The sequence below is a fragment of the Oncorhynchus masou genome, chromosome 23 (genome assembly GCF_036934945.1).
Source record: "Oncorhynchus masou masou isolate Uvic2021 chromosome 23, UVic_Omas_1.1, whole genome shotgun sequence".
In the NCBI taxonomy this organism is placed as follows: Eukaryota; Metazoa; Chordata; class Actinopteri; order Salmoniformes; family Salmonidae; genus Oncorhynchus; species Oncorhynchus masou.
This window is the reverse complement of record NC_088234.1, coordinates 52424957-52452564: the sequence shown is the minus strand read 5'-3', so window position 1 is coordinate 52452564 and position 27608 is coordinate 52424957. Positions and strand designations below refer to the sequence as shown.

The 27608-nt window shown below is 41.3% G+C and overlaps 1 protein-coding gene across 2 annotated transcripts in view; it reads left to right on the top strand.

The window, feature by feature from the left end:
* Nucleotides 1–26578, top strand: part of LOC135511026 (cGMP-dependent protein kinase 1-like) — a 142698-nt gene extending 116120 nt beyond the window's left edge. For both annotated transcript variants that reach the window (XM_064932484.1, XM_064932483.1), the window contains exons 8-18: nt 8936–9001; nt 10780–10854; nt 21193–21289; nt 21912–22051; nt 22171–22260; nt 23014–23155; nt 23269–23432; nt 23537–23659; nt 24209–24271; nt 24357–24423; nt 24514–26578. In XM_064932484.1, the coding sequence (XP_064788556.1) occupies nt 8936–9001; nt 10780–10854; nt 21193–21289; nt 21912–22051; nt 22171–22260; nt 23014–23155; nt 23269–23432; nt 23537–23659; nt 24209–24271; nt 24357–24423; nt 24514–24612 (1126 nt within the window). In that variant the 3' untranslated portion in view covers nt 24613–26578. The remainder of the gene's footprint in view (nt 1–8935; nt 9002–10779; nt 10855–21192; nt 21290–21911; nt 22052–22170; nt 22261–23013; nt 23156–23268; nt 23433–23536; nt 23660–24208; nt 24272–24356; nt 24424–24513) is intronic.
* Nucleotides 26579–27608: the final 1030 nt, after the last annotated feature.

Here is a 27608-nt window from a genome sequence, read left to right as displayed (position 1 = left end):
TGGAAAACGTAAGCTCATTCACAGCCACATAAGGAGTCATTGACATGAGGCGGTTTCAAAATATGCGGCACTTCCTGGTTGGATTTTTATCTGGGTTTCGCCTGTAACATCAGTTCTGTGTCACTCACAGACAATATCTTTGCAGTTTTGGAAACGTCAGAGTATTTCCTTTCCAAAGCTGTCAATTATATGCATAGTCGAGCATATTTTCGTGACAAAATATCTTGTTTAAAACGGGAACTTTTTTCATCCAAAATTTTTAATAGCGCCCCCTAATGCAGAACTGGTTAAAAACTTGGTCCCCACGAAGTGGAGAGGATACACGTAACGTTAGCTAGTGAGCCAGTCAGCTAACGTTAGCTAGCTAACACTACACTTTACCTTGACATTAGGCTTATGCAGTTTTACTACGCAATACTTTTTTTAAATGCCTGTATTAGAGAGGATTACCTAGACATACTGACCAGCTCAAATAGACAGAAGCATGCTATATGGCAGACCAATCCAAACTCACCTCTCGGCATGTCCAGCCCACTTATTATCTCAGCCAATCATGGCTAGCGGGAAGGTTGCTAACTTTTTCTGTGGCTAAACCAACTAGGCTCATAATTTATCAATTTTATTCGTATTTGCAGATGGCATACAAGTTTATTATAAAGGCACATGAAAGTTCATATGTTCGAGAAGGCATTTCTGACAAAAAACGCATTTAAAAAAGTTTTTGTTCAAACAGCTCTCCTGTGAAGTAGTGACACGCGACATACGCCTAGTTTCCTTAACTTAACCTCTACTACTACTCTAGATGATGCATCATGGATGAATAAAACTTTGTAAAAAAAAACGGATTGGAATTTTTAGGGTTACGTAATGAGATGATATTATCAACTAGTATACCATTTTTTATGATTTATGGACAAACTACAACAACATATTTTGTCTTATATTAAAATAAGTAAAATTGTATGAAATGACCCGAGAACATAATCCAGACGCATTTCAGTAATGAGAATTTGGGGTGAAAATGTACAAAATTCAGACAAAAGTGTAAAATGTATTTAAAATAACACACTTAGAACTAGACATCTTAGTCCTCAGAATGGTAGTTCATTTTTGCAGATGGATCATGGTTTTGAAACTCAATTTGCCACAGACATGTTTAAAACAGGTTTCATGAGAATCACCCGGTTAGTCTCCAGTGCGTTTCAGCCTTGGATGGGTTTGATAATAGCAAAAGAGGAACCAAACGTTCCATAGATCCCCCCCTTCCTTACACACACACACACACACACACACACACACACACACACACACACACACACACACACACACACACACACACACACACACACACACACACACACACACACACACACACACACACACACACACACACACTGCATGTGAGTAAAAAATATGGGATGTAGCTAGCACCATCTTGTGGTGACTGAATGAGGAACAATCCCCATTGAGCTCTATTTACCTTTGTGAAGCAAAACAGTTACAATGCATATTGATATATTGATTAGAAGTAATGCAGACAACCAATTACTGTGGAAGCAATAATTCACTGAGAAATCTCTACCCGTTTGGAGTGAGAGATATATTTCAGTCTAGATCATCAGTTGCGTGTCATATTTCTCACATAAACAGTTATATAAGATCCTTTTCTGATATTAATACAGCATACATAAGGTGGTAATTATATGGCAAATGCAGTGTAGCAAATTGAGTACATTTTGGTTTATTCCTTATCTGAAGCTAATGAACATAAGAGATGTAAGATGACATCATTAAAATGTATGTGGGACATATGGGACAGGGCTACTGCCACTCTGCTGCCATTGGAAGACGATATGTGAAACAGATATATAAGAAAGAAAGTGTCCCACATTTCAAAGTAATGGGTGAAACATTCCTTTGTGAAATTAGAGTTTTTGAGTCATATTAATCCAGCTCTTCTGATGATCATGCTAATGATACCGTAGATTGGACTGACCCATTTGATTACAATAGGATTTCTGTTTAACATTTCTGTTCAAAATAATATGTCATAGCGACACTTTCAGAATAATATTTTATGGAGTTTAGAAAGTCTGTTTGCTGTAAATCACTCTTAAGATACAGGGAAAACCTTCTTATTTTCCCTATCTCTTGTATTCTCCCTGACATCTAAGAAGGCCATCTGTATGTATCCTCTGAAGGACGCAGTGCCCACTTATTATTGTAACCATTTACCAACAATTCTTTGTCTCGGGGCATCTTGAGAAAAGCGGTCCCCACAACGTTTGCTTTGATGGTCAAGCATGCCTCCCAAATTGAAATTCAATGAATGCTTTTGACCAGGGGGCTTCAAGCTAGGTTTTTAATCAGAGGTTAATGGTGTGTGTCGATGCTTATGAAACTCAATATGTGTGTGATGAAGGACACGCTACATCTCAAGACTCTGACTTTGATCTTTTGTTACAATATTTGCAAATCACATTCTGTTCTCTTAGCAATGATACTGGAGTGTGTGTGTGTCTGCCTGCACACGTGTTTTCATGCGTCTGCATGTTTACGTGCAACAGAAATTGTTCCACTCTCCTTTTAGGTTATAGTCTATCATGTACATAAATCTTGTCGGCAGTTCTTGGAACAGAGGTACCTCAAAACATAGTTGTTGTCCCCAATAGGGCAGCATAGTATCTGATGTCACATTCTTGTATGAACTCCCATTTGAGGTGTAGATCCATCAACCGTGCAGACGATGTGTGCTGTGCTTCGGGGGAGTGTGTGTGTTGTGCGTGTGCGTTCATGTGTGTGGGTTGATAGGACGGTCAGTAGAGGATGAGAGCTTATTTAAAGAGTGTGACATCGTTGACAGAAAGAGGAAACAATATGATTGGTGCTGGTCTCAGGTCCCACCTCAGCCTGTATTTTCATAAACCCTCCTTTGGGACACCAGATCACCATCCAATTACCAGTTTAATTCAAATGCCCGACTGGAAATGTACACCGCTGGCCGGGTCTCTGCCGTGCTGCTCTAAAGGACATTTCAGATCTCTCTCTCTCTCTGTGTTTACAAGCAATTGTGAAGGTGTGCGGTGATCAGAGTAAATCAATTGTTTGCAAAAGTTTAACAGAGAGCAGAAATAGTTTCCAACTACTATTGTCAATACCAACAATATGACAGCCAAAAGCATTAGCCCGTCAACCAAAAGAGAAGAGGAGAGCATGTGATGGAGACCCCCCTCTATTTCTTAAATGGGCAATCTGGAGTTTAAACAATAACAAAGCCACCCCCTCCACTGTTTCTGTAAAAAGCTGAGGGATGGTGCTGGATATCAAATTCATAGAAAGAGCTATGGATTCAAGGACTGACCATCATCCATGATATAAAAGTATAGTTGTAACCATGTTTTGAGGCTATACAGTGTTTGTTTGCATTTACTTAGTTTACAAACAGTGGAGTAAAACATGCTTATATTTTGGGTTCTGGTGGGGTACGGCAATTGAACTAAGCTCACAAGACATTTATAAATTATATCCTTCAAGAATCATTGGGTATCACATCATTAACTTAAGTCCAAAAATGGATGTAGCAACTGCAGATTGCCCCTTTAACAGTGCATCTATCTATCCCACACACCGGCTGTATAGGGTTGTTGGTGTCTTAATGAAAGGAAATCACCATGGTGTGTAAATAATACAAAAACTGTACACCTTTTATGAGGCAAATTTGCCCAGCTAGCAGCTCAGTCTCTGTGTGTATGTGCCATTTAGAGGAAAGGACTTATTATCTGAGATAGAACGCAACATAGATTATTATTATTATTATTATATTTATAGATTTTGTGTGAATCAAATCAAATTTGTCGCATGCCCCAAATATAATCTTATCATGAAATGCTTACTTATAAGCCTTAACCAACAATGCAGTTCAAGAAATATAGTTAATAAAATATTTATTAAATTAATTAAAGTTGGAAAAAAATGGAATCATTACCAAGGTAACACAAGAAATGTACATAACAATAACGAGGCTATATACAGGGGGTACCGGTACTGAGTCAATGTGCGGGGGTACAGGTTAATCAAGGTAATTTGTAAAGTGACTATGCATAGATAATAAACTGTGAGTAGCAGCCGGGTGAGGGGGGGTGGTGGGTGTTCAATGTAAATAGTCCGGGTGGTCATTTGAATAGTGTAGTTGTTCAGCAGTCTTTTTTTCTTGGGGGTAGAAGAATGTTTCAGTCCTAGACTTGGCGCTCTGGTACCGCTTGCCATGCGGTAGCAGAGAGAATAGTCAATGACTTGGGCGACTGCAGTCATTGACAATTTTTTGAGGCCTTTCTCTAACACTGCCAAGTAAACTCAGAAAAAAAAGAAATGTCCTCTCACTGTCAACTGCCTTTATTTTCAGCAAACAAGATTCAACAACTGAGACATAAGCTGAACAGGTTCCACAGACATGTGACTAACAGAAATGGAATAAGGTGTCCCTGAACAAAGAGGGGGTCAAAATCAAAAGTAACAGTCAGTATCTGGTGTGCCCACCAGCTGCATTAAGTACTGCAGTGCATCTCCTCCTCATGGACTGCACCAGAGTTGCCAGTTCTTGCTGTGAGATGTTACCCCACTCTTCCACCAAGGCACCTGCATAGTTCCCAGACATTTCTGGGGGGAATGGCCCTAGCCATCACCCTTCGATCCAACAGGTCCCAGATGTGCTCAATGGGATTGAGATCCGGGCTCTTCGCTGGCAATGGCAGAACGCTGACATTCCTGTCTTGTAGGAAATCATGCACAGAATGAGCAGTATGGCTGGTGGCATTGTTATGCTGGAGGGTCATGTCAGGATGAGTCTGCAGGAATTGTACCACATGATGGAGGAGGATGTCTTCCCTAGAACGCACAGCATTGAGACTGCATGCAATGACAACAAGCTCAGTCCGATGATGCTATGACACACCGCCCCAGACCTTGACGGACCCTCCACCTCCAAATCGATCCCGCTCCAGAGTACAGGCCTCGGAGTAACGCTCATTCCTAAACGCAAATCTGACTATCACCCCTGGTGAGACAATATTTATTTCCTGGGGTGTAAATAAATATAGGCCTGTTTGACCCTCCTTTTCCTATAGTTCACTATCAGCTCCTTTGTCTTGCTCACATTGAGAGAGAGGTGTTGTCCTGGTTGTTGGCTGGTTTTCCCTTTGTAATCCGTAATTGTTTTCAAGCCCTGCCACATCCGACGAGCGTCAGAGCCGGTATAGTAGGATTCAATCTTTGTATTGACACTTTGTCTGTTTGTTGTGTCTCGCTCCTTGAAAACAGAAGCTCTAGCCTTTAGCTCGGTGTGGATGTTGCCTGAAATCCATGGCTTCTGATTGGGATATGTACGTACGCTCACTGTTGGGACGACGTCGTTGATGCACTTAGTGATGAAGCAGGTGACTGAGGTGGTATACTCCTCAATGCCATTGGATGAATCCCCGAACATATTCCAGTCTGTGCTAGCAAAACAGTCCTGTAGTGTAGCATCTGTGTCATCTGACCACTTCTGTATTGAGCGAGTCACTGGTACTTCTTGCTTTAGTTTTTGCTTGTAAGCAGGAATCAGGAAGATAGGATCATTATCAGATTTGTCAAATGGAGGGCAAGGGAGAGCGTTGTATGTGTCTCTGTTTGTGGAGAAAAGGTGGTCTAGAGTTTTTTACCTCTGGTTGCACATGTGACATACTGGTAGAAATGAGGTCAAACGAATTTAAGTTTGCCTGCATTAAAGTCCCCGGCCACTAGGAGCGCTGCTTCTGGATGAGCATTTTCTTGTTTGCTTATGGCCTTATATAGCTTGTTGAGTGCGGTCTTAGTCCCAGCGTCGGTTTGTGGTGGTAAATAGACGGCTACGAATAATATAGATGTGAACTCTCTTGGTAGATAGTGTGGGCTACAGCTTATCATGAGGTTTTCTACTTCAGACGAGCAATACCACTAGACTTCTTTGATATTAGACATCTCACACCAGCAGTTATTGACAAATAGACACACACCCCCTCCCCTCGTCTTACCAGACGTAGCTGCTTTGTCTTGCCGAAAAACAGAGCAGCCAGTCAGCTCTATATAGTCTGTGTCGTTGTTCAGCCAAGTCTCTGTGAAACATATTATTACAGTTATTAGAGTTTTAATATCCCGTTGGTATGATATTCTGAAATGTAGATCATCCAGTCTATTTTCCAATGACTTTGGAAAATAATACCAAGGGTGGTGATGGTTTACTCACTCGCCAACAAATTCTCACAAGGCACCCAGGCCTCCGTCCCCTGTCTTTTCTTCACACAAATGATGGGGATGAGGGCCTGGTCTCGGGAGGCAGTAAGTCCTTCGCATTGGACTCATTAAAGAAAAATCTTTGTCCAGTTCGAGGTGAGAAATCGCTGTTCTGATGTTCAGAAGCTTTTTTCGGTCATAAGAGACAGTAGCAGCAACATTATATCCAAAATGAGTTACAAACAATGCGTAAAAACAAACAAAATAGCAAAGTTGGTTAGGAGCCAGTAGAACGGCAGCCATCCCCTCCGGTGCATGTATGTGCGTGCGAACGTACGTGTGTGTTGGGGGTTTCTTTGTTCCAACATGGAAAAAGCAATGTACCCTGTTCTCTTGAGAGGCAGGTATATCTGCCAAAACACTGTTGACAACAGCACAATGAAGCACAATGGCAGAGAGGCTACATTTGGCTTCTCTCTCTCTGTCTCTCTCTCTGTCTCTCTCTCTGTCTCTCTCTCTGTCTCTCTCTCTGTCTCTCTCTCTGTCTCTCTCCTCTTCTCTGTCTCTCTCTCTGTCTCTCTCTCTGTCTCTGTGTGTGTTTACAAGCAATTGTGAAGGTGTGCAGTGATCAGAGTAAATAAATTGTTTGCAGATGTTAACAGACAGCAGAAATAGTATTGTCAATATCAACAAAAACGTTACCCCAGCAACAAGAGGAGAGCAGGTGATGGAAATCCCCCTCTAATATGAAACCCTGGAGGTCCCTTAAATGGGCAATCCGGAGTTGAAACAATAACAAAACCTCCCCTGCCACGGTTTATGTAAAAATCTGAGGGATGGGACTGGATATCAAATTCATAGACAGAGCTATGGATGCAAGGACTGACCATCATCCATGATATAAAAGTATAGTTGGCACCATGTTTTGAGGCTATACAGTGTTGGTTGACATTCATTTTGTTTACAAAAAGTGGAGTTAAATAGGATTATATTTTGGGTTCTGATGGGGTTCAACAGTTTAATTAAGCTCACGAGGCATTTATAAATGATATCTTTCAAGAATGAATGGTATCACGTCATTAACTTTAGTCCAAAAATGGATGTAGCAACTGCAGATTGCCCTTTTAACAGTGAACAGCTAGCAGCTCAGTCTCTTTGTGGGCTCTGCTCATTATCTGAGATAGAAAGCAAAATATATTTTGTCCGTGTGTGTGTGTGTGTGCATGCGTATGTGTTTTGGGGGTTTCTTTCTTCCGACATGGAAAAAGCAATGTACCCTGTCCTCTTGAGAGGCAGGTGTATATGCCAAAACACTGTTGACATCAGTAGCACAATGGCATAGAGGCTACATTTGGCACATAGTCCCAATTCACACCCAGCAGGTGTTTATGATGGCAAGTACAAGGATGGCCCACTCAGGGACTGGATTTAGTTGAATTAATACCCCCTTCAGCCTCCCGCCTCCCTCCCGCCTCCCTCCCTCCACATGCCCTGTGAGAAAAAACCCCCTCTCTTTCCTCTTTAGCCCATCTTTACCACAACACTCCTTAATGGTTGCCTCCTCTCCTCTCTTTTCCAATGGTGAAACCATTGTCGTTTCCTGCAGCTGTGACCTTTTGAGATAGGGAGTGTGTGTTTGCGTGTGTGTGTTTGGAAAATGGGTAGTGGTGGTGGTGGTGGGGGGAGGGGTGTATGAGGAGGCGAGATGGCATGAGAAGGGCTTGTCACCTCGGTCCATGTGAAATAGGTTGCGTAGCAGCTTCAACATATGGGTCATTCCTCCCCTACTTAGACACGAGAGTGTGACTTGACTCACATGTCAACAGCTCTAATGCTGATACACTTTCTCACCGACCGGGAGTAAAACTTGATTCCGTACTTGTTCAGTACTGTATTTAGTACAGTATTTAGTGTATGCTCATCTTTTGCCAACAGAGTTTTCCTGTTATAAATTTGGATGAAGTGGAATACTGTATGGACTCCTCCAGCTGCCACATTAAGTGTTAGGTTTCAGTGTGTCTTAGAGTGGTCTTCACTTGACCCTGAGATCTGTTAAAGTGTGTGTAGACAGCTTGCATGGACTCGCCTTCCCAGCTGTAAGTGTAGATTTGAGTGTTCTCAGTGATACGGTAGTGTGTGTGTGGTGTGTGTGTGTGTGTGTGTGTGTGTGTGTGTGTGTGTGTGTGTGTGTGTGTGTGTGGGTGTGGGTGTGGGTGTGTGTGTGTGTGGGTGTGTGTGTGTGTGTGTGTGTGTGTGTGTGTGTGTGTGTGTGTGTGTGTGTGTGTGTGTGTGTGTGGACTGGTCATGCTAGTTAGACTGGAGGGGCCAGGGAGTCCTGGGACAACTCGGAAGAAGAGGATATCGATGATGTCACTAACAATACAGAGTGAAGCTGGTTTTACTTTTGGTACTGTTTACTGTCACTAATGTCCGTGTATTTGTCAACACAAAGCTTGATAATCCTATGATGACATTTTTCCATGGCAAGTCTGTGTTTCCTAACGTATCAAAAGCAAAGTGTTGGAATGATTTATCAAAATGTGGAACACAATGTTTTCATTGTGTAATAACTATTTTTCCATGTCATTTTAAACACATACCTGGTCGTTAATGTTTCATAAAGAAAGGTGCTGCTGTATTCTGTGTAATATGTTTTACTAATGACCGTATGTGTGTTCTGTTGCAGGGAGGACATCAGGACAGCAAACGTCATCGCTGCAGAGGCCGTTACATGTCTGGTCATCGACAGAGAGTGAGTGTTCAAAACCTCCCTACCTTCTCTTGTATTCTGAAATGGCTTTAATCATTTGGTCTAGAATCTTATATATTATATTATATAAGCTTTTATCCAAAGCTTTTATACAACTTTATTTGTACAAACGGCCCTGGGAATTGAACCCATAAACCTGATGTTGCAAGCATCATGCTCTACCAACTGAGCCATACAGGACACTCATTGTGTTACATCAGTATATCAGTTAGCTGTAATGTAAGAGTTGGGTGGTATCAGGTTAGCCCCTGTTAGGCCTCTCATGGGCAACCCTTAGTGAGTGAGTCATCTGAATGACATGATTATTATGGTCTGTCACTTTGTCACACAGACCGCTAATGCTCTCTCACCTCACATAGCCAGCTTGCCATATGGGTTGGGTTTGGGGCCAGGATGAGAGAGAGGTTAGCGGTGGCAGGGGGGAAGAGGGAGGGAGGGAAAGAGAGCGATATTGAGAATTCGGGGATAATGGTGAGAGGGAAACTCCAGCAGAGATACAGTTGAAGTCAGAAGTTTACATACACATTACATACACATTGAAACTCAGTTTTTCACAATTCATGACATTTAATCATAATAAGAATTCACTGTCTTAGGTCAGTTAGGATCACCACTTTATTTTAAGAATGTGAAATGTCAGAATAACAGTAGAGATAATTGTTTTTTTCCAGCTTTTATTTCTTTCATCACATTCCAAGTGGGTCAGAAGTGTACATACACTTAATTAGTATTTGGTAGCATTGCCTTTAAATTAAATGGTTTAACTTGTGTCAAACGTTTCGGGTAGCCTTCCACAAGCTTCCCACAATAAGTTGTGTGAATTTTAGCCCATTTCTCCTGACAGAGCTGGTGTAACTGAGTCAGGTTTGTAGGCCTCCTTGCTTTCACACACTGGAATTGATACGATAAATTATAAGTGAAATAATCTGTCTGTAAACAATTGTTGGAAAAATTAGTTTTAATGGCTCCAACCTAAGTGTATTTAAACTTCTGACTTCAACTGTGTGTGTGTGTGTGTGTGTGTGTGTGTGTGTGTGTGTGTGTGTGTGTGTGTGTGTGTGTGTGTGTGTGTGTGTGTGTGTGTGTGTGTGTGTGTGTGTGTGCTTGCGCATGTGTTTGCATGTCACAATGTAAGTATTTTGTTTGGCATGAGGATTTGACCCTTGGCAGCCAGGGTTGTAAGCTGGTATTTCGGTTGTAAAGATATCAATTGAAATGTACATTTATCATTATTATCCTTCATTTTCATATTCATCAATATTTGCTTAAAGATTTATGGGTCTAGGGCTCAAGCACATCCAAACAGAGATGATATGTGTGGGGAATCTGGGTATTATAAATTGAGACTAAGTGGTTTCCACTTCAAACAAACAACAATCTTACAAAGGTTTATTTAACATTCATAAAGTTTTCATAGGTACTATAAAGATGCAATACACAGCTGCACTAGATTAGTCATATGGAGAATAAGTGGGGTACATAGAGACCGGCTTATTAAGTATGTCATGTCAATTACAATTATCAAGGGGATGGAGCAGTTACACCACAGTTAATGAAACACAACGCCAATTAGCAATCTTTTTGTCATTTAGACAACTGACGTGATTACTTGAAGACAACAATTATTATATATCAAGATACTGCAGTTTATTGAATGTCATTTCAGGAGGAGGAGGGTGACATCAATGCAATGGATCAATGTCTTGAACTCCTATAAAAAGTGATGTTTCACAAACACTCTTTCACTTCCTGTGTTGCAGCTCCTTCAAGCACCTGATTGGAGGGTTGGAGGAGGTGTCCAGTAAAGGCTGTGAGGATGCTGAGGCCAAGGCTAGGTAAGTCCCCTGTCTTTCTTTCACTGTCTACTCATTAATCATTCTATCAACCGGCTTTGCTTGGCTTTGTGGTTTGGTCAACCTTCGGTCTGTTACATAACGCAATTCTCTGGTGACAGACATGGAAGTGAAGGTCGTAACCTCTACCACAGCCCTTGGAGGAACCAATATGTTATCTGTGACCATGAGAACAGGAGCATAGCACCAGACACTGGACACCCTGTCACAGGGGCACCTTGGTGCTGTGGCGTGTTCTTGTTGGCATAAAGAGATGCCATTTCAATGCAGGGTAATGTTGTGAGACAAGGTGAGGAGAAACCAGAACTGTGGTTGAAACACAGGACAGACTGACCGCAAAGCTGTGAGTAAAGTGAAACACTGAGGTCAGCTTGTCACCAGCCAAAACACTCAGAGAGAGTTGACAGTGGTATATCTAGTGTTATATTATTGTATTTCCCTATTCTACATACCCTCTGTGGTAATATAATGTATCATTTAGCAGATTATTTTATCCAAGGTGACTTACAGTCATGTGTGGATACATTTCCTTATGGGTGACCTCAGAAGGAATCAAACCCACAACCTTTGGCATTGATAGTTCCATGCTCTACAGACTGAGCCACACAAGACCAAATAAATGCACCTCTAATTCCTCTGTCTGTCAAATCAAAAATATGTGCCTTTGTCACCCTGATTAAAATTACTTTTTCACCATCCCGCTACTGTCTGTTGTATTCCCGGAGTTTCCTTTCCTGTTCGTTACTCCATGGGAGCCGGTCGCCAGGAGAGATTGAGGAGCCTGAATCAGACCGCACTGAGATGGAACCTGTCTAATTGGCCACAGCTGGCTGGGCGCCACACGGCAACCGCATCTTGACTACAGCTTCTCGCTATTAGGGAGAGTTGCCTTTTCCTCAACACTACACTTTTTGTTTATCATTTGATTATATCCTCAATGCAGTAAGGGTGGTAAGGGTCCCTTTGACATAAAGGAATATCCTAACCACAAAGTTTGTGGAACATTTGTATTAATATCTGTCACTGAAAGCCGGTGTTTCTATCCAGAGTTTAGTAACAAAGGCAAAACCTACAACTTAGTTTTGAGTGTGTGTTTGAGCTTGGACACACCGTGTATAGAAAGGGTCTGGTCTGTTCCAGGCTCCAGTCCCTGATGTGATGAAAATGGAGGTACTGGCAGCTGTGTCCCATCAGAAGATCTCATGGGGGACTTTGGGAAGCACTCTCCCTCTCTCTTCAGGAAGCATTGGAGCAATAGATGGGGGCTTGGAGGGGGTATTAGAGGCTAGAGTGTTTGATACATTATATACACTCATATACAGATACACACATGCAGGCAAACACTCATACAGCCAGGCACACACTCGTGCACGCACACACTCACAGACAAGAATGACATAATTATTTATGATCTTATCTGTCTACTGTTCGCTAATCTACTAATGTCAGAAATATAGTTGTTTTATTACACCTTAGGTAATTATTTTGGTAGTATTATGTTCTTTGTTGGAAGTCTGTATGATGTTTAAACATGTTATTATAAACAGTACATACAGTAATTTCATACCTGGCTGTGTGTACTCGTATGAAACATTTGAAATGTCAACCTCTCTCACACTGAAATTCTTATATTGGTGGGGACTACAGAAGATTATATTCTTTGTGTACAAAATATAAATAATGTTTCACTGTTTTGCTTATATCCTGGAAAGAGATAAGAATGGAGAAAGGTACTGTGTGTTGGTCACTGTAGTGAGGCCCACGTCTCAGTAAGACAGTGAATAGAGTCTTTGTCATGGAACTCTCCGTACAATCTTCTGCATTGTGTCCAGTATGATACATTGGTAATGTTTTCAACAATATTTCCATCCCTGGTTGTGCAGTTGGATTCAAGGTTGTTGTATACCAGTGGTGTAAAGTACTTAAGTAAAAATACTTGAAGGTACTACTTAAGTAGTTTTTTGGGGTATCTGTACTTTAATTTACTATTTATATTTTTGCCAACTTTTACTTTTACTTCACTACATTCCTAAAGAAAATAATGTACTTTTTACTCCATACATTTTCCCTGACCCCCAAAAGTACTTGTTACATTTTGATAGGAAAATGGTCCATTTCACACACTTTTCAAGAGAATATCCCTGGTCATCCCTACTGCCTCTGATCTGGCGGACTCACTAAACACAAATGCTTAGTTTGTAAATTATGTCTGAGTGTTGGAGTGTGCCCCTGGCTATCCGTCAATTGTTTTTTTTAAATGGTGCCGTCTGGTTTGCTTATGGTTTATACTTTTGATATGTAAGTACATTCTAGCAATGTCTTTTACTTTTGAAACTTAAGTATATTTTAAACCAAATCCTTTTAGACTTTTACTCAAGTAGTGTTTTACTGGGTGACTTTCACTTTTACTTGAGTAATTTTCTACTGAAGTATGTTTACTTTTACTCAAGTATGACAATTGAGTACTTTTTCCACCACTGCTATACAATACAAATGCTTGTTTTCTATTGTTGTATCTCATAAAGGATCTCATCTTTCAAAATTAATTTTGTCAGATTTGCAAGAAATGGGGGTATAAGTGGTGCATGGGTCAGCTGTTTGTTCACCTGCCTGCAATTTCTGATAACCCTTCCGCAACCATCCGACTATTATGTGATAAAGTGAAAATCTGAGGCCCTTACCCGACCCTAACCCGCAAATAGAGGAAATATTTTTGTTCTGCTTGGATGCATATTTTATGTGGTTGAAATAGGACTGCATGATTAATCAAATTCAGATAGAAATTGCCATTGCAATATCCATATAGCAAGAGGCTGCGATTTTCTTCTTGCTTTGACACTGTTAGAGAGTGAATGTTATTTATAATAAAGGTTAGAAAGAAAACAAGTGACCCTCCCCTATAACCTACAATAATAATTAAAACAAAGTGGATAGCGGAGAAGATGTCTAATGTTTACCCGCCCTTCTTGGACAGACCAAAGCCTTAGATATGCAATTTTAGAAACAGTTCTTCGCCCTGTAAGCATTACATGGCAATGCAGGAATTTTGATAGCACACAGGGCTGTGGGCCAGAAGGTTGTGGGTTCACAGACCGTGGACAAGAGTAGGGGTGGAAAGATCTCCTTTATAGTAAAAGCATTGCATGAATCTATTGTTGTATTTGCAGGTCCAAGAAAAAATAGACTTTTATAAAAATGTCATGCAATTCTACGTCATTTTACATATCAGCAGAATATTTCTTAATACCACAAAAATGACTGAAATTACAGGCTAAGAATGGACAGAGAGATAGGCCTATGTGTTCATCTTATCATATTTATCCAATGCCAAATCAGTGTGTCTTGTTTTAAACCAAACTATCCCTGTTTGCAAATAATTACATCTGAAGCATAATTTGGAATCTGAGCATGGTACTTTCAAAAGTTAGGTATTTCTTTTGACCCCAGACAGAGTAGAACTACTGATGCCAAAAAAATGGAGGCTGGCTATTAACTGCTGGCTATTCTTCTTCCGTGGCTTAACCCAACGAGAGAAGGTCACTCAAGTTTTTCCCTAAAAGCTATCTGGCTTTTGTACAGAAAGTGAATAGTCACTTAATCACTTGATAGTGACAGAATTAGATTATTTCCCAAGCAATGTCTATTTTTTGCCTCCTCGGCTATAGAAGGTTGTAGATCAGCCTCTGAATGTCAAAGAAAGTAACGTCTTTCCTGCGTATTCACAGCTTGTTTCTGGGATAAAGCTTTGCGGACCAAAGCTCTGTTATAGATCACTTTATATAATCAGATTTATATAATCAGATATAATCAGTTTTATTTTCTTCAAAATCTTAAGCTAACAAGGGGTAGGCCTGTGCTTTGCCCCATTTTCTTTAATGAAATGTAGGCCTATGGCGTAACCCCTGAATATGAGTTTTGGTTTTAACTTAACTGACACGGAGGTAGGCTATTTAATCAAATCAAATCGCATTGTATTTATTAAATGCTCCGAATACAACTGATCTGGACTTTACAGTGAAATGCTTGCTTATGGACCTTACCCAATGATGCACAGTAAAAAAAATGTACAAAATAGCTAGTAACTAACACAAGAGGAATTAAATAAAATACATAAGAATGGAGCTACAGTATATACAGGGAGTACCAGTACCAGATCAATGTGCAGAGATACAAGGTACTTGAAGAAGATATGTACATGAAGGCAGGGTAAAGTGACTAGGCATCCGGATAGATAATAATAAGAGTAAAATAATGAACAGAGTAACAGCAGCAAGTGTGTGTGCATAGGGTCAGTGCAAGATAGAGTCAGAGCAGATAGTTCATTAATTGATTATTTAGCAATCTTATGGCTTGGGTGTAGAAGCTGTCTCTGAGCCTGTTGGTCCAAGAGCTGATGCTTTGTTACCATTTGCCAGATGGTAGCAGAGTGAGCAGTCTATGACTTGGGTGACTAGGGTCCTTGCCAGTTTTTCGACACCGCCTGATATAAAGGTCCTGGATGGCAGGGGGCTTGGCCCCAGTGATGTACTGGACTGTGTGCACCACCCATTGTAGCACTTTGCGGTCAAAGGTGGTGTAATTGCCATACCAAGCGATGATGCAGCCAGTCAAGATGCTCTCGATGGTGCATCTTTTGAGAATCTGAGGGCCCATGACTAATCTTTTCAGCCTCCTGAAGGGAAAGAGGTGCTTCCGTGCCCTTTTCACGACTGTGCGCATGTACTGTATGTGGACCATGTTAAGTCCTTAGTGATGTGGATGCCAAGGACCCGCTCCACAACAGCCCCGTCAATGTGGATGGGGGCGTGCTCTCCCCTCTTTCTCCTGTAGTCCACGATCATCTGCTTGGTCTTACTGACATTGAGGGAGAGGTTGTTGTCCTGGCACCACACTGCTAAGTCTCTGACCTCCTCCCTTTAGGCTGACTCATTGCCGGCAATGATCAGGCCTACCACTGTTGTGTCGTCAGCAAACTTGATGATGGTGTTGGAGTCGTACGCGGCCACGCAGTCGAGGGTGAACAGGGAGTAAAGGAGGGGACTAAGCACACACCCCTGAGGGTCCCCCGTGTTGTAGGTCAGCGTGGCGGGGGTATTGTTGCCTACCCTCACCTCTTGGGGTCGACCGATCAGAAAGTCCAGTATGCAGTTGCAGAGGGAGGGGTTTAGTTCCAGGATCCCTAGCTTGGTGGTGAGCTTGGAGTGGACTATGTTGTTGAACGCTGAGCTGTAAATATTAACATTATTCTCATAGTTATTTCCCATCTTGTCCAGGTGGGAGAGGGCAGTGCACTTGAGATTGCGTCATCTGTGGATCTGATGGGACAGTATGCGAATTGGAGTGGGTCTAGGGTGTCTGGGATGATAGTGTTGATGTGTGTCGTGACCAGCAGGTTTCCTTGGAGCTCTTGTGAACAGGGACAGTGGTGGTCAGCTTGAAACATGTTGGCATTACATGTTGGCATCTACTTTCAACACCATAAGCTGTCCATTTCTGATGTATTCAACACCATAAGCTGTCCATTTCCGATGTATTTCCGATGTATTGTTTTAGAACCCCAATCAATGTAAGTTACTCAAATTTGGCTTATTGTGAGGTCAATGACTCTGATAAATACATCCTGGTCAAGAAACATATTGTTTTTAATCAAATCAATTCTAGTAGTAGCAAGCTATCAAAGTTGACCTCTGGTCCTCCTTCTCAACTTTGTGCTCTCCTTTTCAAACTGTTCAGAACATAGTCTATAGGCTAGTCTGTGTGCAACATCAAAAATGTATTTTCGGAAGAAGCCTTTGACTCGCCTCCTGAACTGCCGCTGTAGGTCTACACAACACAGCATTGGTTAGGCAGCACACAAAAAGGTTTTTGATCAGCATGAGCAGAGCAGGCCAGGGCTCGGGGTTGGAATATCCATTGCAGTGTGTAATGCAGACTAGTTTTATTTACACCATCCGAGCAGATATATTAAAAATATAACTTTGCTCTGTGCTTCTAGGAGTATGCACTTCGTAGCCTATAGCCTATAGGCTATGGATCATTTGACTGAGACCACACTAAATGACCTATAGGTGCACTTGATATTGCTTGCCCAGCGGAGAATCAGATATGAGTCGCAGCATTGGGCACACGATATACAGTATAGCCTCATAAGCAACTAATTCTAAAACAGTGAGAAATATTGACATTTAATCAATTACAAATTACTAGATTTAAAAAACTAGATTTTAAACCCTCTCCTTAACTGAAATTGAAAACGCATGACCCTCCCCCATTTTCCTCCAAGTAAACATTCTGTACATTTTTATCCATCCCTTAACACAACAAAAACTAGACTATGGTGCCTCCTCCAATGAGATGCGCTAGTCTTTGTTCATTCACTCTCTACATGCACAGATGATGCTGACCAATCACAAGCAGGCTCTCTCACTCTCTGCACAGTTACACTCTGGTGAGGACCTGTGTGTGCATCGAAACATGATTGCTGCTAATGACAATGTCAATTTGGTGCCAAAGAAGGGCGTATCTTCAGAGTAGGCCTATGGCAGTATTTCGGCTACAAGCAAACTGATGTCATCCACATGCAAGTGTTGTGCAGAAATGACCTCAGATTTGTGGTGACCACATTAAAATATATCATCAACAAGCTGTTTTCGCCCACAGGACTGGCTCTGACTGGATGTTTTTTGTTTGTCGCACCATTGTCTATAAACCCGAGACACTGTTGTGCGCGAAAAGCCCATGAGGGGGGCCGTTTCTCAGATAATGTATCTGGCGCGCCTGGCTCCTACGATCATACCACGCTCAAAGTCGCTAGGTCACTCGTTTTGCCCATTCTAACATTCAATCGAACAGTAACTGAATGCCTAGATGCCTGTCTGCCTTCTTTACATAGCAAGCCATGTGACTGTAGGAGTGAACAATTTTCATGAAAGGGGTGGTGTACCTAATAAACTGAAAGGGATGGTGTACCTAATAAACTGGCTGGTGAGTGTATTTGGATGATCATGTTAATAATCCTATATATTATCATATGTAGCCTATAACAATGTTGGAAAAGATTAGCACAGTATGTATGCATTAATATGATCGTATTTCACTTTAGAAGTGATGCTTTCTAGCTTGACAGTTGTTTTAACCATGTCTGATGGAATTACCAAGTTTTTGCCAAGTGTTTAAATATTGCTATTTCTAATCACAATTGCAATATCTCCCCCAAAAAAAATCGCAATTAGATGTCATCCACACAATATTTAATGACCCACGTGCGGGTTATACATTTGAGTCATTTAGCAGATGCTCTTATCTAGAGTTACTTAGTGGAGCAATTAAGGTTAAGTGTCTTTTTTATTTCACTGAGTCGGCTCTGGGATTTAAACCTGTGACCTTTCGGTTACTGGCCCAATGCTCTTAACACTAGTGTGTGTATTTTTTCATCACACTTGTATAGATGAACTGATTGCTTTTATGTATATCTGCAATTTTCTGCAGTTCGATCAGTGGCGGTTTGTGCCTTTTAAGATGAGGGAGGATATTTTTTTATGAGCATGACCGTATTTCTATTACATCATGTTGGATGACTGTCATTCATATTCCATTCATCCATCTCAATGTAACATCGATAGGTTTAGGCTAGACATGATACTATAATTTTCCCTGTACCCATCATGAGGTTGCTACAGCCTAGCCTATGATTGACAATTTACAGCGTAGCTGCACAGGTCAAGATCATTTTTGTTAATCAAGGTGACAGACAGAATAAAAAAACAAACAAAATAAAAAAAGGAGTTAAAAAGGTAAAATCCTACGCCCCATCTACGCCCATGTATTAAAATGTTTTTGTTCACTTACAATATTAAAAACAGATCATGAGTTGGTCAATGTGTTACCAGGAACTACAAACATCAAACCAAATATATGCAGAGGTTCTATGAGCTACCGCCTGGCACACTCTTGCCTGCATCTAGCTGATCTAGGGTGTAATCATTAGTCCAACAGTTGCGAATGAAAGTTTCTCTGGACAAATTCAGATATGTTTATCCCTGTTTCATTCCATTTGCTTCCTTTTAAGAAACGTTTTTCAACAGAATCAGCGGAGTGAATACACCACTGATCACACACGAACACAGTTCACTTTCATAGCAGCCACATTAAAACAGCATGATCACTTTGCACATTGTACAGTATACATAATTCCATGTCACAACGATCTACACTCTCTCCTCCTCTCACCCTTTCCCTTTGCTTGTGGACTTACGTGCAGAACACATCAGCTATATGTGACTAGGTGAAAAAAAACAGATCCTTTCATTGGGTTGACAACATGTCAGTTCATGCTGCAAGAGCTCTGATAGGTTGGAGGACGTCCTCCAGAAGTTGTCATAATTACTGTGTAAGTCTACTGTATGTAAGTGGGTGAGAACCATGAGCCTCCTAGGTTTTCTATTGAAGTCAATGTACCCAGAGGAGAACAGAACAGAGGAGGACCGCTGTCCTCCGGCTACACGATAGTGCTACCCTACAGAGTGCTGCAAAACAGTGTGTTTTAATCAATTATTTGGTGAAGTGAATATATTTAGTATAGTTTTATTTAAAAAGCATAACTTTTTTAATGTTTTACTATTTTTATTTTTATGAAATTCAATAAGGAGGATGGTCCTCCCCTTCCTCCTTTGAGGAGCCTCCACATAAGTCTATACATTTTAATTTATTTCTTCTTTCTTCCATTCTCAACAACTGAAATGGGCTCCCGAGTGGCGCAGCGGTCTAAGGCACAGCTTCTCAGTGCAAGAGGCGACACTACAGTCCCTGGTTTTGAACCCAGGCTGAATCACATCCGGCCGTGATTGGGAGTCTAATACTGCGGCGCACAATTGGCCCAGTGTGGTCCGGGATAGGCCATCATTGTAAATAAGACTTTGTTCTTAACTGACTTACCTAAATAAAGGTTACACACAAATAAGAGTTAAGTTGAACTTCCTTTACCTGTGATGACAATGGTACAACGTCACCATCTTGTGGTCATAAACTAGTCTTACAATCAAATTAGCTTCTGACTGAGGTAGGTCTGAAATGAGCTGTAACGCTTCCCTTCTCAGGTTACTTGGTCAGGAAAATCTCTTAGCCTTACCCATCACCCTTGAATTGTAAAACTCTTGACAGTGGGATGGGTAAGCTGTCAGCCACCCTCTTTGGAGTGTAGTCTGGGCTGTGTTCCAGGAGATAGGTAGAGTAGAGGGGAGTGATGAAAGGAGATGCTGGTGAAGCCCAATAGAGCCGTGTTCAGTGCTCAGGGACAAGTGGGCCTCGCTGTCACCCCTTGACTTGTGAAACTCTTGACAGGGAGAGGGGTCAGCTGTCAGTCACCCTGAGCTGTAAATGGGCCACCCTTTTTTGAGTGCAGTCTGGGCTGTGTTCCAGGAGATGGGTAGAGTAGACCGGAGTGATGAAAGGAGAGCCTAGTGAAGCCCAATAGATCTGTGCTCAGTGCTCAGTGCTCAGTGACAAGTGGGCCTCACTGCCCCTGCTAAACATGTCCTTTTTCTGGGAAACAGGGCAGACAGATAGACAGTTGTACCAACTGGCAGAGTTGGTTCCATTGACCACACCTTCTAGACAACACCTTCTACATGTGAGACTGTGGAGAAGACCACAAACAGAGTCATCATCATAAACATAATTGCCCTCCAGTAAGGAGGTCTGTGATTGGAGCTCATCACTAGGGCCCAGATGTTTCCTGGTAATGTCACATAGTCCAGGAAAAATTCCAGTATGGGTTAATGTGGCTGGACAGGTGTGACATTTGTAATCGCTGTGAAGCTGCTGTCCTTGCTCTCTCCCCTTTCACATGTAAAAGTATGAACCAGTCCGCAGTCACAGTGATTGTTTTTTGCATGCATCTGAGGCTGAAGGTGTTGACCCAGTAACCCTTTATCCTCAGGCCTCTATCTGTCCTGATCCTCTCGATCACACTACTGAGCTGATAAGGCCCACAGGATTAAACAGTAACCAGAGAGAACACTGGGAGTGACAGGCCGAGCCATTTGGTTCCAGAGGAGTCAACTCATGTGACTTTTGTCCCCCTCCGTCTCTGGTGAAATGGGAACAGACAGGGGAGAGAGAGGTTCTGTGTTGTGATAGAGGTCAGGACTCAGGACATTAAACAGGTCTGGAGTACTGCAGGTGTTTTTTCTAATTGATCAATGCCAATGATTGGCCAGAGATTCCACCATCTGTCCCATGTTTTAATCAGTGTAGAATTAAAATAAGTAAAAAATAAGTACTACCTCAAAGTTAACATGTCCTTGTTTTCTGTCCCTGCAGGTACGAAGCAGAGAACGCTTTCTTCTCCATCCTCAATCTGGCGGACTTCAACATCATTGACACACTGGGGGTTGGTGGCTTCGGCCGCGTAGAGCTGGTAGGAACCACAACTGCCATATATCGGCCTCCGGACCTAATAGCAAGCTATTGCTTAATGAACATTGCCGTGAATAGCATTGTGTAGCCAAAATGTTGAGTAAGCTGTCATTTGAATTTACTCTGCCAGTTGTCCACTTCAATGGTTCATGTGCAAAACATGAGGCAAAATATCTACAGAAAAGTATTGTTAAACTGACTTTTTAAAATGCTGGTACTGCCGTTGCAATTTCCATCACCTGGCACATGCGCAAAACCATGTAAACACCTGCACAAGTACGGTTAATATGCATGCATTGTCTGAATGTATTTACATGATGTGCACCTGCCTCAGATTATGAACAAACAAACCATGAGAGCCATGCACAGAGACCTGTATATTGAAGTCGGTTTAATAATGCTGTCTTACGGATATTTTGACTATAATTTCCAACGGCATAAGGGCGAACTCAGCAGACAGTTAATTCAACATTCTGACTGGTAAAGGGACTGTTCAGTCTTCTGGAATCTAGCAACAAATGTAGGAAGTCCACACTAAGCTGCAACTTACGTTGAATTGCATTGATGTCTCATTGAACTGTTGCCTACAGCTAACAGTGCTCTCCTCTCCCTTGTGTCAACAGGTCCAGCTGAAGAGTGATGAGTTGAAGACTTTTGCCATGAAGATCCTGAAGAAGCGTCACATCGTGGACACGCGGCAGCAGGAGCACATCCGCTCTGAGAAACTCATCATGCAGGAGGCCCATTCTGACTTCATTGTCAGGTAGAGACACTCATGCAACACCTGTCCACAGACACTTTTAATTCACAGTGAAACTGCAGAGAACCCACCCTCCCCTCGCTACTGTCTTGATATCTTTGTGCTCTGTGTTTCAAATTCAGACTGTACAGGACGTTTAAGGACAGTAAGTATCTCTACATGCTGATGGAGGCTTGTCTGGGAGGAGAGCTGTGGACCATTCTTAGAGACCGGTGAGTGTTATACTTTGTCCGAACCACCATTGTGCGCATGTTGCTTTTGTCTATCCCCACCATGCTCATTCATGACACGCAGGTTAACATACCAAAACCAACTGTGGATCAACTATATTAATTTGGGGACAGGTCAAAACACACATGAAATATTCATGGACATTTAGCTAGCTTGCTGTTGCTAGCTAATTTGTCCTGGGAGATAAACATTGTTTTGTTATTTTACCTGAAATGCATATGATCCTATTTTTGCACTGTCTTTGTAGAATTTTGACCCATTTTAAGTCATACAAAATCATGTGTTCTCTACTCCGACAATTAATCCACAGGTAAAAGGGGAAACCTAGTTAGTTTTTTTTTGTTAGTTAGTTCTTTTGATTTTCTCTACCCGTTCATCTTTCAATCACCCACGTGGGTAAGTATGCTCGTGAAAACAGTTTTGAGAGGTGGGACTTGCAGCGTGTCAAGCTTCTAAAGTAAAACCAAATTTTAGTTTAGCGCCTGGCTACGCAGACTCCCGTTGACACCCGCGACCAGTTTGAATGAAATAAGAGAATAACATGTATTTGATCCTCTATTTTGCAACGCTCACGCACGCTAAGTGGCCGGCCTAGTCAGCGTGTTAGGCCAACATTTCAACTCATTTCATTGTGCCTCGCATGTGTTTCAGTGAGTCTGTGGAAGAGCTGGTCAATGTGGGCTTGTTTGAAATATTATGGTTATTTTAGTGATTATTGTCACTTCCTTCTCCAGGGGTTCGTTTGAGGACTCCACCACTAGGTTCTACACAGCTTGTGTGGTGGAAGCATTTGCCTACCTGCATTCCAAAGGCATCATCTACAGAGACCTCAAACCAGAGAACCTTATACTGGATCATAGGGGCTACGCCAAGCTAGTAAGGGACACACATTGTGGATTCAAAGCTTGATGGCTCAAACCTCTAACCCTTTGAACTATTAATGCTGCAGGTTGCCACTAAGAATGTATTTTCCCATGTTCTTTGTTTAGGTGGACTTTGGCTTTGCCAAGAAGATAGGGTTTGGGAAGAAAACGTGGACATTCTGTGGAACACCAGAATACGTGGCACCAGAGATCATTCTGAACAAAGGCCATGACATCTCAGCCGACTACTGGTCTCTAGGAATCCTCATGTTTGAGCTCCTCACCGGCAGGTATACAGACAAACCTGATAATTACTCTTAAATTAAAGTGTAAGGCTAGATTTAAATTTAGATTGGGAGAAATGTTATCGTCTACTTCTACCCCGGTCTTCCAGCCCTCCCTTCTCTGGCCCTGATCCCATGAAGACCTATAACATCATCCTGAGGGGCATTGACATGATTGAGTTTCCAAAGAAGATTACCAAAAACGCTGCCAACTTAATAAAAAAACTATGCAGGTGAGTCGCAAACCATTTGGTCCACCCTCAACAATTACTGTTTAAATGCTCAATGTAATCAAAAACGTGATTTTCCTGTATTTTATATATATTTCCACACTACGAGGTTGGAATAATACTGTGAAATTGTAAAAAGTATGATAATGCCCTGTTAGTGTAAGATTTGTTTGAAAAGACCACCTGAAATTTCTGTTTTGGTGGGACGGAGTTTTGGCCTTACATGGCGACATCAACATACGGTAAATGAGTTAATAGACCAATAAGAAAGAGAGTTTTGAACCTCTCTACCGGTAAGAGCTAATTTTCAGTTTTCCTGTCCCCACTCCGACCACTCCCAGACAGTCCTAGCAAAATTCTTTCCTGAAAAAAATCCTCTTTGCTAAGAAGTTATTTTTGTAACTTTTTGACTATTTTAATTGAAAACAGTCACACTAATGTAATTTATTGTCACCCAGAAATGATTTGACATTGAGATAAAAATGGCTGCATTGGACCTTTAATATAATTTGGTCTTAAGTAGAGAATTTAACCATGATGTGTCCATGTTAGGGACAATCCTTCAGAAAGACTGGGAAACTTGAAAAATGGTGTTAAAGACATCCAAAAACACAAGTAAGTTCATGGATATGGAGCCATATTATTCTACTCATCTTTCCACATTTTGATGTTTACAACAACAGTTTCTATACATTTCCAGATGGTTCGAGGGCTTTAACGGGGAAGGTCTACGGAAGGGAACTCTGACACCCCCTATAATCCCTAATGTAAGTCACAAACAAAGATCTCAGCAGCAAGCTGCTTTCATACAAAGTTTAAGTGGTTCAATTATCTGTCTGTCTTTGTCTGTCAATCAGGTGACATCATCGACGGACACAAGTAACTTTGACAGCTTCCCAGAGGACAATGAAGACCCTCCCCCAGATGACAACTCTGGCTGGGACAATGATTTTTAAACGTCACCCCCCACCCCCAATACCAAATTCTCTTCTGTCATTGGCCTGGGGGCCTACTTCCTGATGTAGTTTCATTCTAAAGACTGCAATAAATAGGAAGAGGAGAGGGGGAAGAGAAGAAGAGGACCACAACCGCTGTGGGTCACCGATATGCCTTCGCTATACGTGGCTCTGGGACTAGAATTTAATGACCTTAGCATATCCTCAGTGTTCTCTCTCTCACAGACAGACAGACAGACAGACAGACAGACAGACAGACAGACAGACAGACAGACAGACAGAGAGAGAGAGAGAGAGAGGTCCTAGAGCTAAAACAATGCCTTTTCCTTTAGCAGAATGCGCGTGTGAGACTGAGTGTGTGCACAATATATGTGAGAGTGTAAGGACACTATAAGGAACGATAAAAAAGTGAAATATATAGGGTGGAAGATGAGTTTTCTGTTGCGGCCACAGACCTGCACTGCTCCTACAGACACAAACAGACAGGCTGGGTCCATGTTTGGAAGGCTTCCCCTCTGCACCCTGTTTTCTCTCCAAGACTTCTATTACTATAGCTGGTTCCTGAGGTTTGGCTCAGCAGTACCTAGTACCTACAGTATCTGGTACCTGAACCTCCTCAATAGGGATACAGGATCTTAACACTGAGTCTGACAAGACAAACAGGTACCAAGTGCTCATGACGAACCAGAATGTTACTGTTTGTCCTTAATATTACTTTTAGAACCACAGAGTATATGTACATATCATTTGAAGTTACATTCTCACACATGCACATAGGCTGCTACACCCATCTACTTTACTCATGTACACTGTATGCAGCAGCTAGTTAGCTTTTAAAAAAAGCAACCTTTTTGTTCTGTGCTTCTGATGGAAAAATTATGACCTTTCAAATGTCCTGCTTACAAATGTAATCAGTCACACATATTCATCCCTCATTTCTGGAAAGCAATTTGTTATTATGCTGTTATTAACAAACTTCATCAACAACAACAACAGTGAAGATCCTCGGACCATCTTTCATTTCACAGGCATTGAGCGATCAGATAACAAAGATTTATTTTGAAAGTCTACTCTATGCTCTTAGCTACACATCAACCTTACATATTGCAAATGTCTGACATTCACATCCTATGAGTTGCTATTTCATCATGTAGTTGCTAACCAATCAATATAAATACCATCCCTTTAAATAGGTAAGTCCCATGTTCACGCCACAGTAGTTTAATTTACCAGTTCTAATGGAATTTTAATGCCTTCAGTGCTGCCGTTTCTACAGTATTGTAAATACAGGTGCTGAATTCAATTTGAATGGATGAAATGTTATGAGCACTTGTTATTGTTACTGTGTATTGATATTAAAGTGCTTGATTACTTTGTAATGCACTTGCTTTCTTTCTCTAGAGAATTGTGTTGGTTTGTAAACTTAAGTGACAGTCTGTTTAATATTTGACACTTGGGTTGATTCCCCGTGTTTAGTTCAAGTCATACAAGTCAACGTCAACTCCAGAGGACAATGATACATACATAAAAGAACAGTCAGCAACCGATTACTATTCCTTGTTGACATAAGTATGAAGTCTGCGTCAGTCATATTTAAAAAAACGTTTTTGTAAAACAGTTGGTGGACTGGACAACCAACATGGTTATGTTTTAAAAGTAACACTAATCATTCATTCATCATTTTCTCTACACTTGTGGTTCAGTACCTGACTGTCCAACCCCAGTAATCATTCATTATTTTCTCTACACTTGTGGTTCAGTACCTGACTGTCCAACCCCAGTAATCATTCATCATCAGTAGAACAATGCGAGTGCCTTAAATCAATGGCATCCCAATTAACATCATGTCATAATTTCAATACTGCATGAACAGTAAGCGACTCATAACATTACATCTGTTGTCACACTGTCTCCTAGATGGCTGCTTTCCATATATATATATATTTTTTACAATCAAATAAAAAACACTGTAGACGACAACTGAAAGTCTGTATAAAACAGTATTTTGCACCGTTTCACCCTTTACAAAAAGATAGATTTAAGGGATATGTAGCCTAACCTGAGTGCACATGGTATGGAAACAAAGTAGAAACACTGACTGCATTATGTGTACACTCTCCTTTGGACATGATAGTGGGTCGTTGCACCTGAAGACTGAGACCTGGGCCCTTATCCACAAAGCCTCTCAGAGTAGGAGTGCTAATCTAGGATCAGTTTCTCATTTAGATCATAATGAATAAGACTATATAGACAGGTTGGGACCTAATCCTAGATCCGATTTCTACTCTGAGACGCTTTGTGGATAATGGGCACAGAAACTCACATGTCAATGTGATGGATAAACCACCACTTAGAATGACTGCTTCAATCAGATTAAAGAGATGGCAAAGATGATTAGCAGTTTTCGGCACAGCTGGTTTGTTAAATTGAGAGGGAATGCTTAGCGCTGTCAATCTTTTTTTATTTATTTAAAAATGTGCTGAGTTTGCAAAGGCCCAAGAGATTATAATCTGAATTTTGCTTCAATCTTCACTCATGTACAAGCATATGCAACCCAAGCCACAAATAATCCAGATCATACGGCACAGACAAGAACACTTAGCCTAGGCCTGCATTACTTATTTTAAACACTCTTGTTGCTGTGATGCAGGGACCAATAGAAAAGATTGCAAACATTTCAGTTTCTTGTGCACCACTTTGTCATTCACAATTTGACAGACCCGTACGGCTTTAATTTCCAGTGATTTGAATCCCCAACCATTACAATCTGAGTTGCCTGATGTATTTTCCTTGTGTTTTTGTTATGTTTCTACCGCAAATGCATTTTCAGAGGGCCACGTGTACACCCTTTAAAAAGTCAATACAACATACTTTTCATACTTTTCTTCATGTGGCCAATCTAAAGTTAAATTAACATTTTCTATTCAAAACACCAAGTCAATAATATAGAGAAGGAAACATCCACAACAACAAGAGTTTGCAAAAGGTTAGCATCT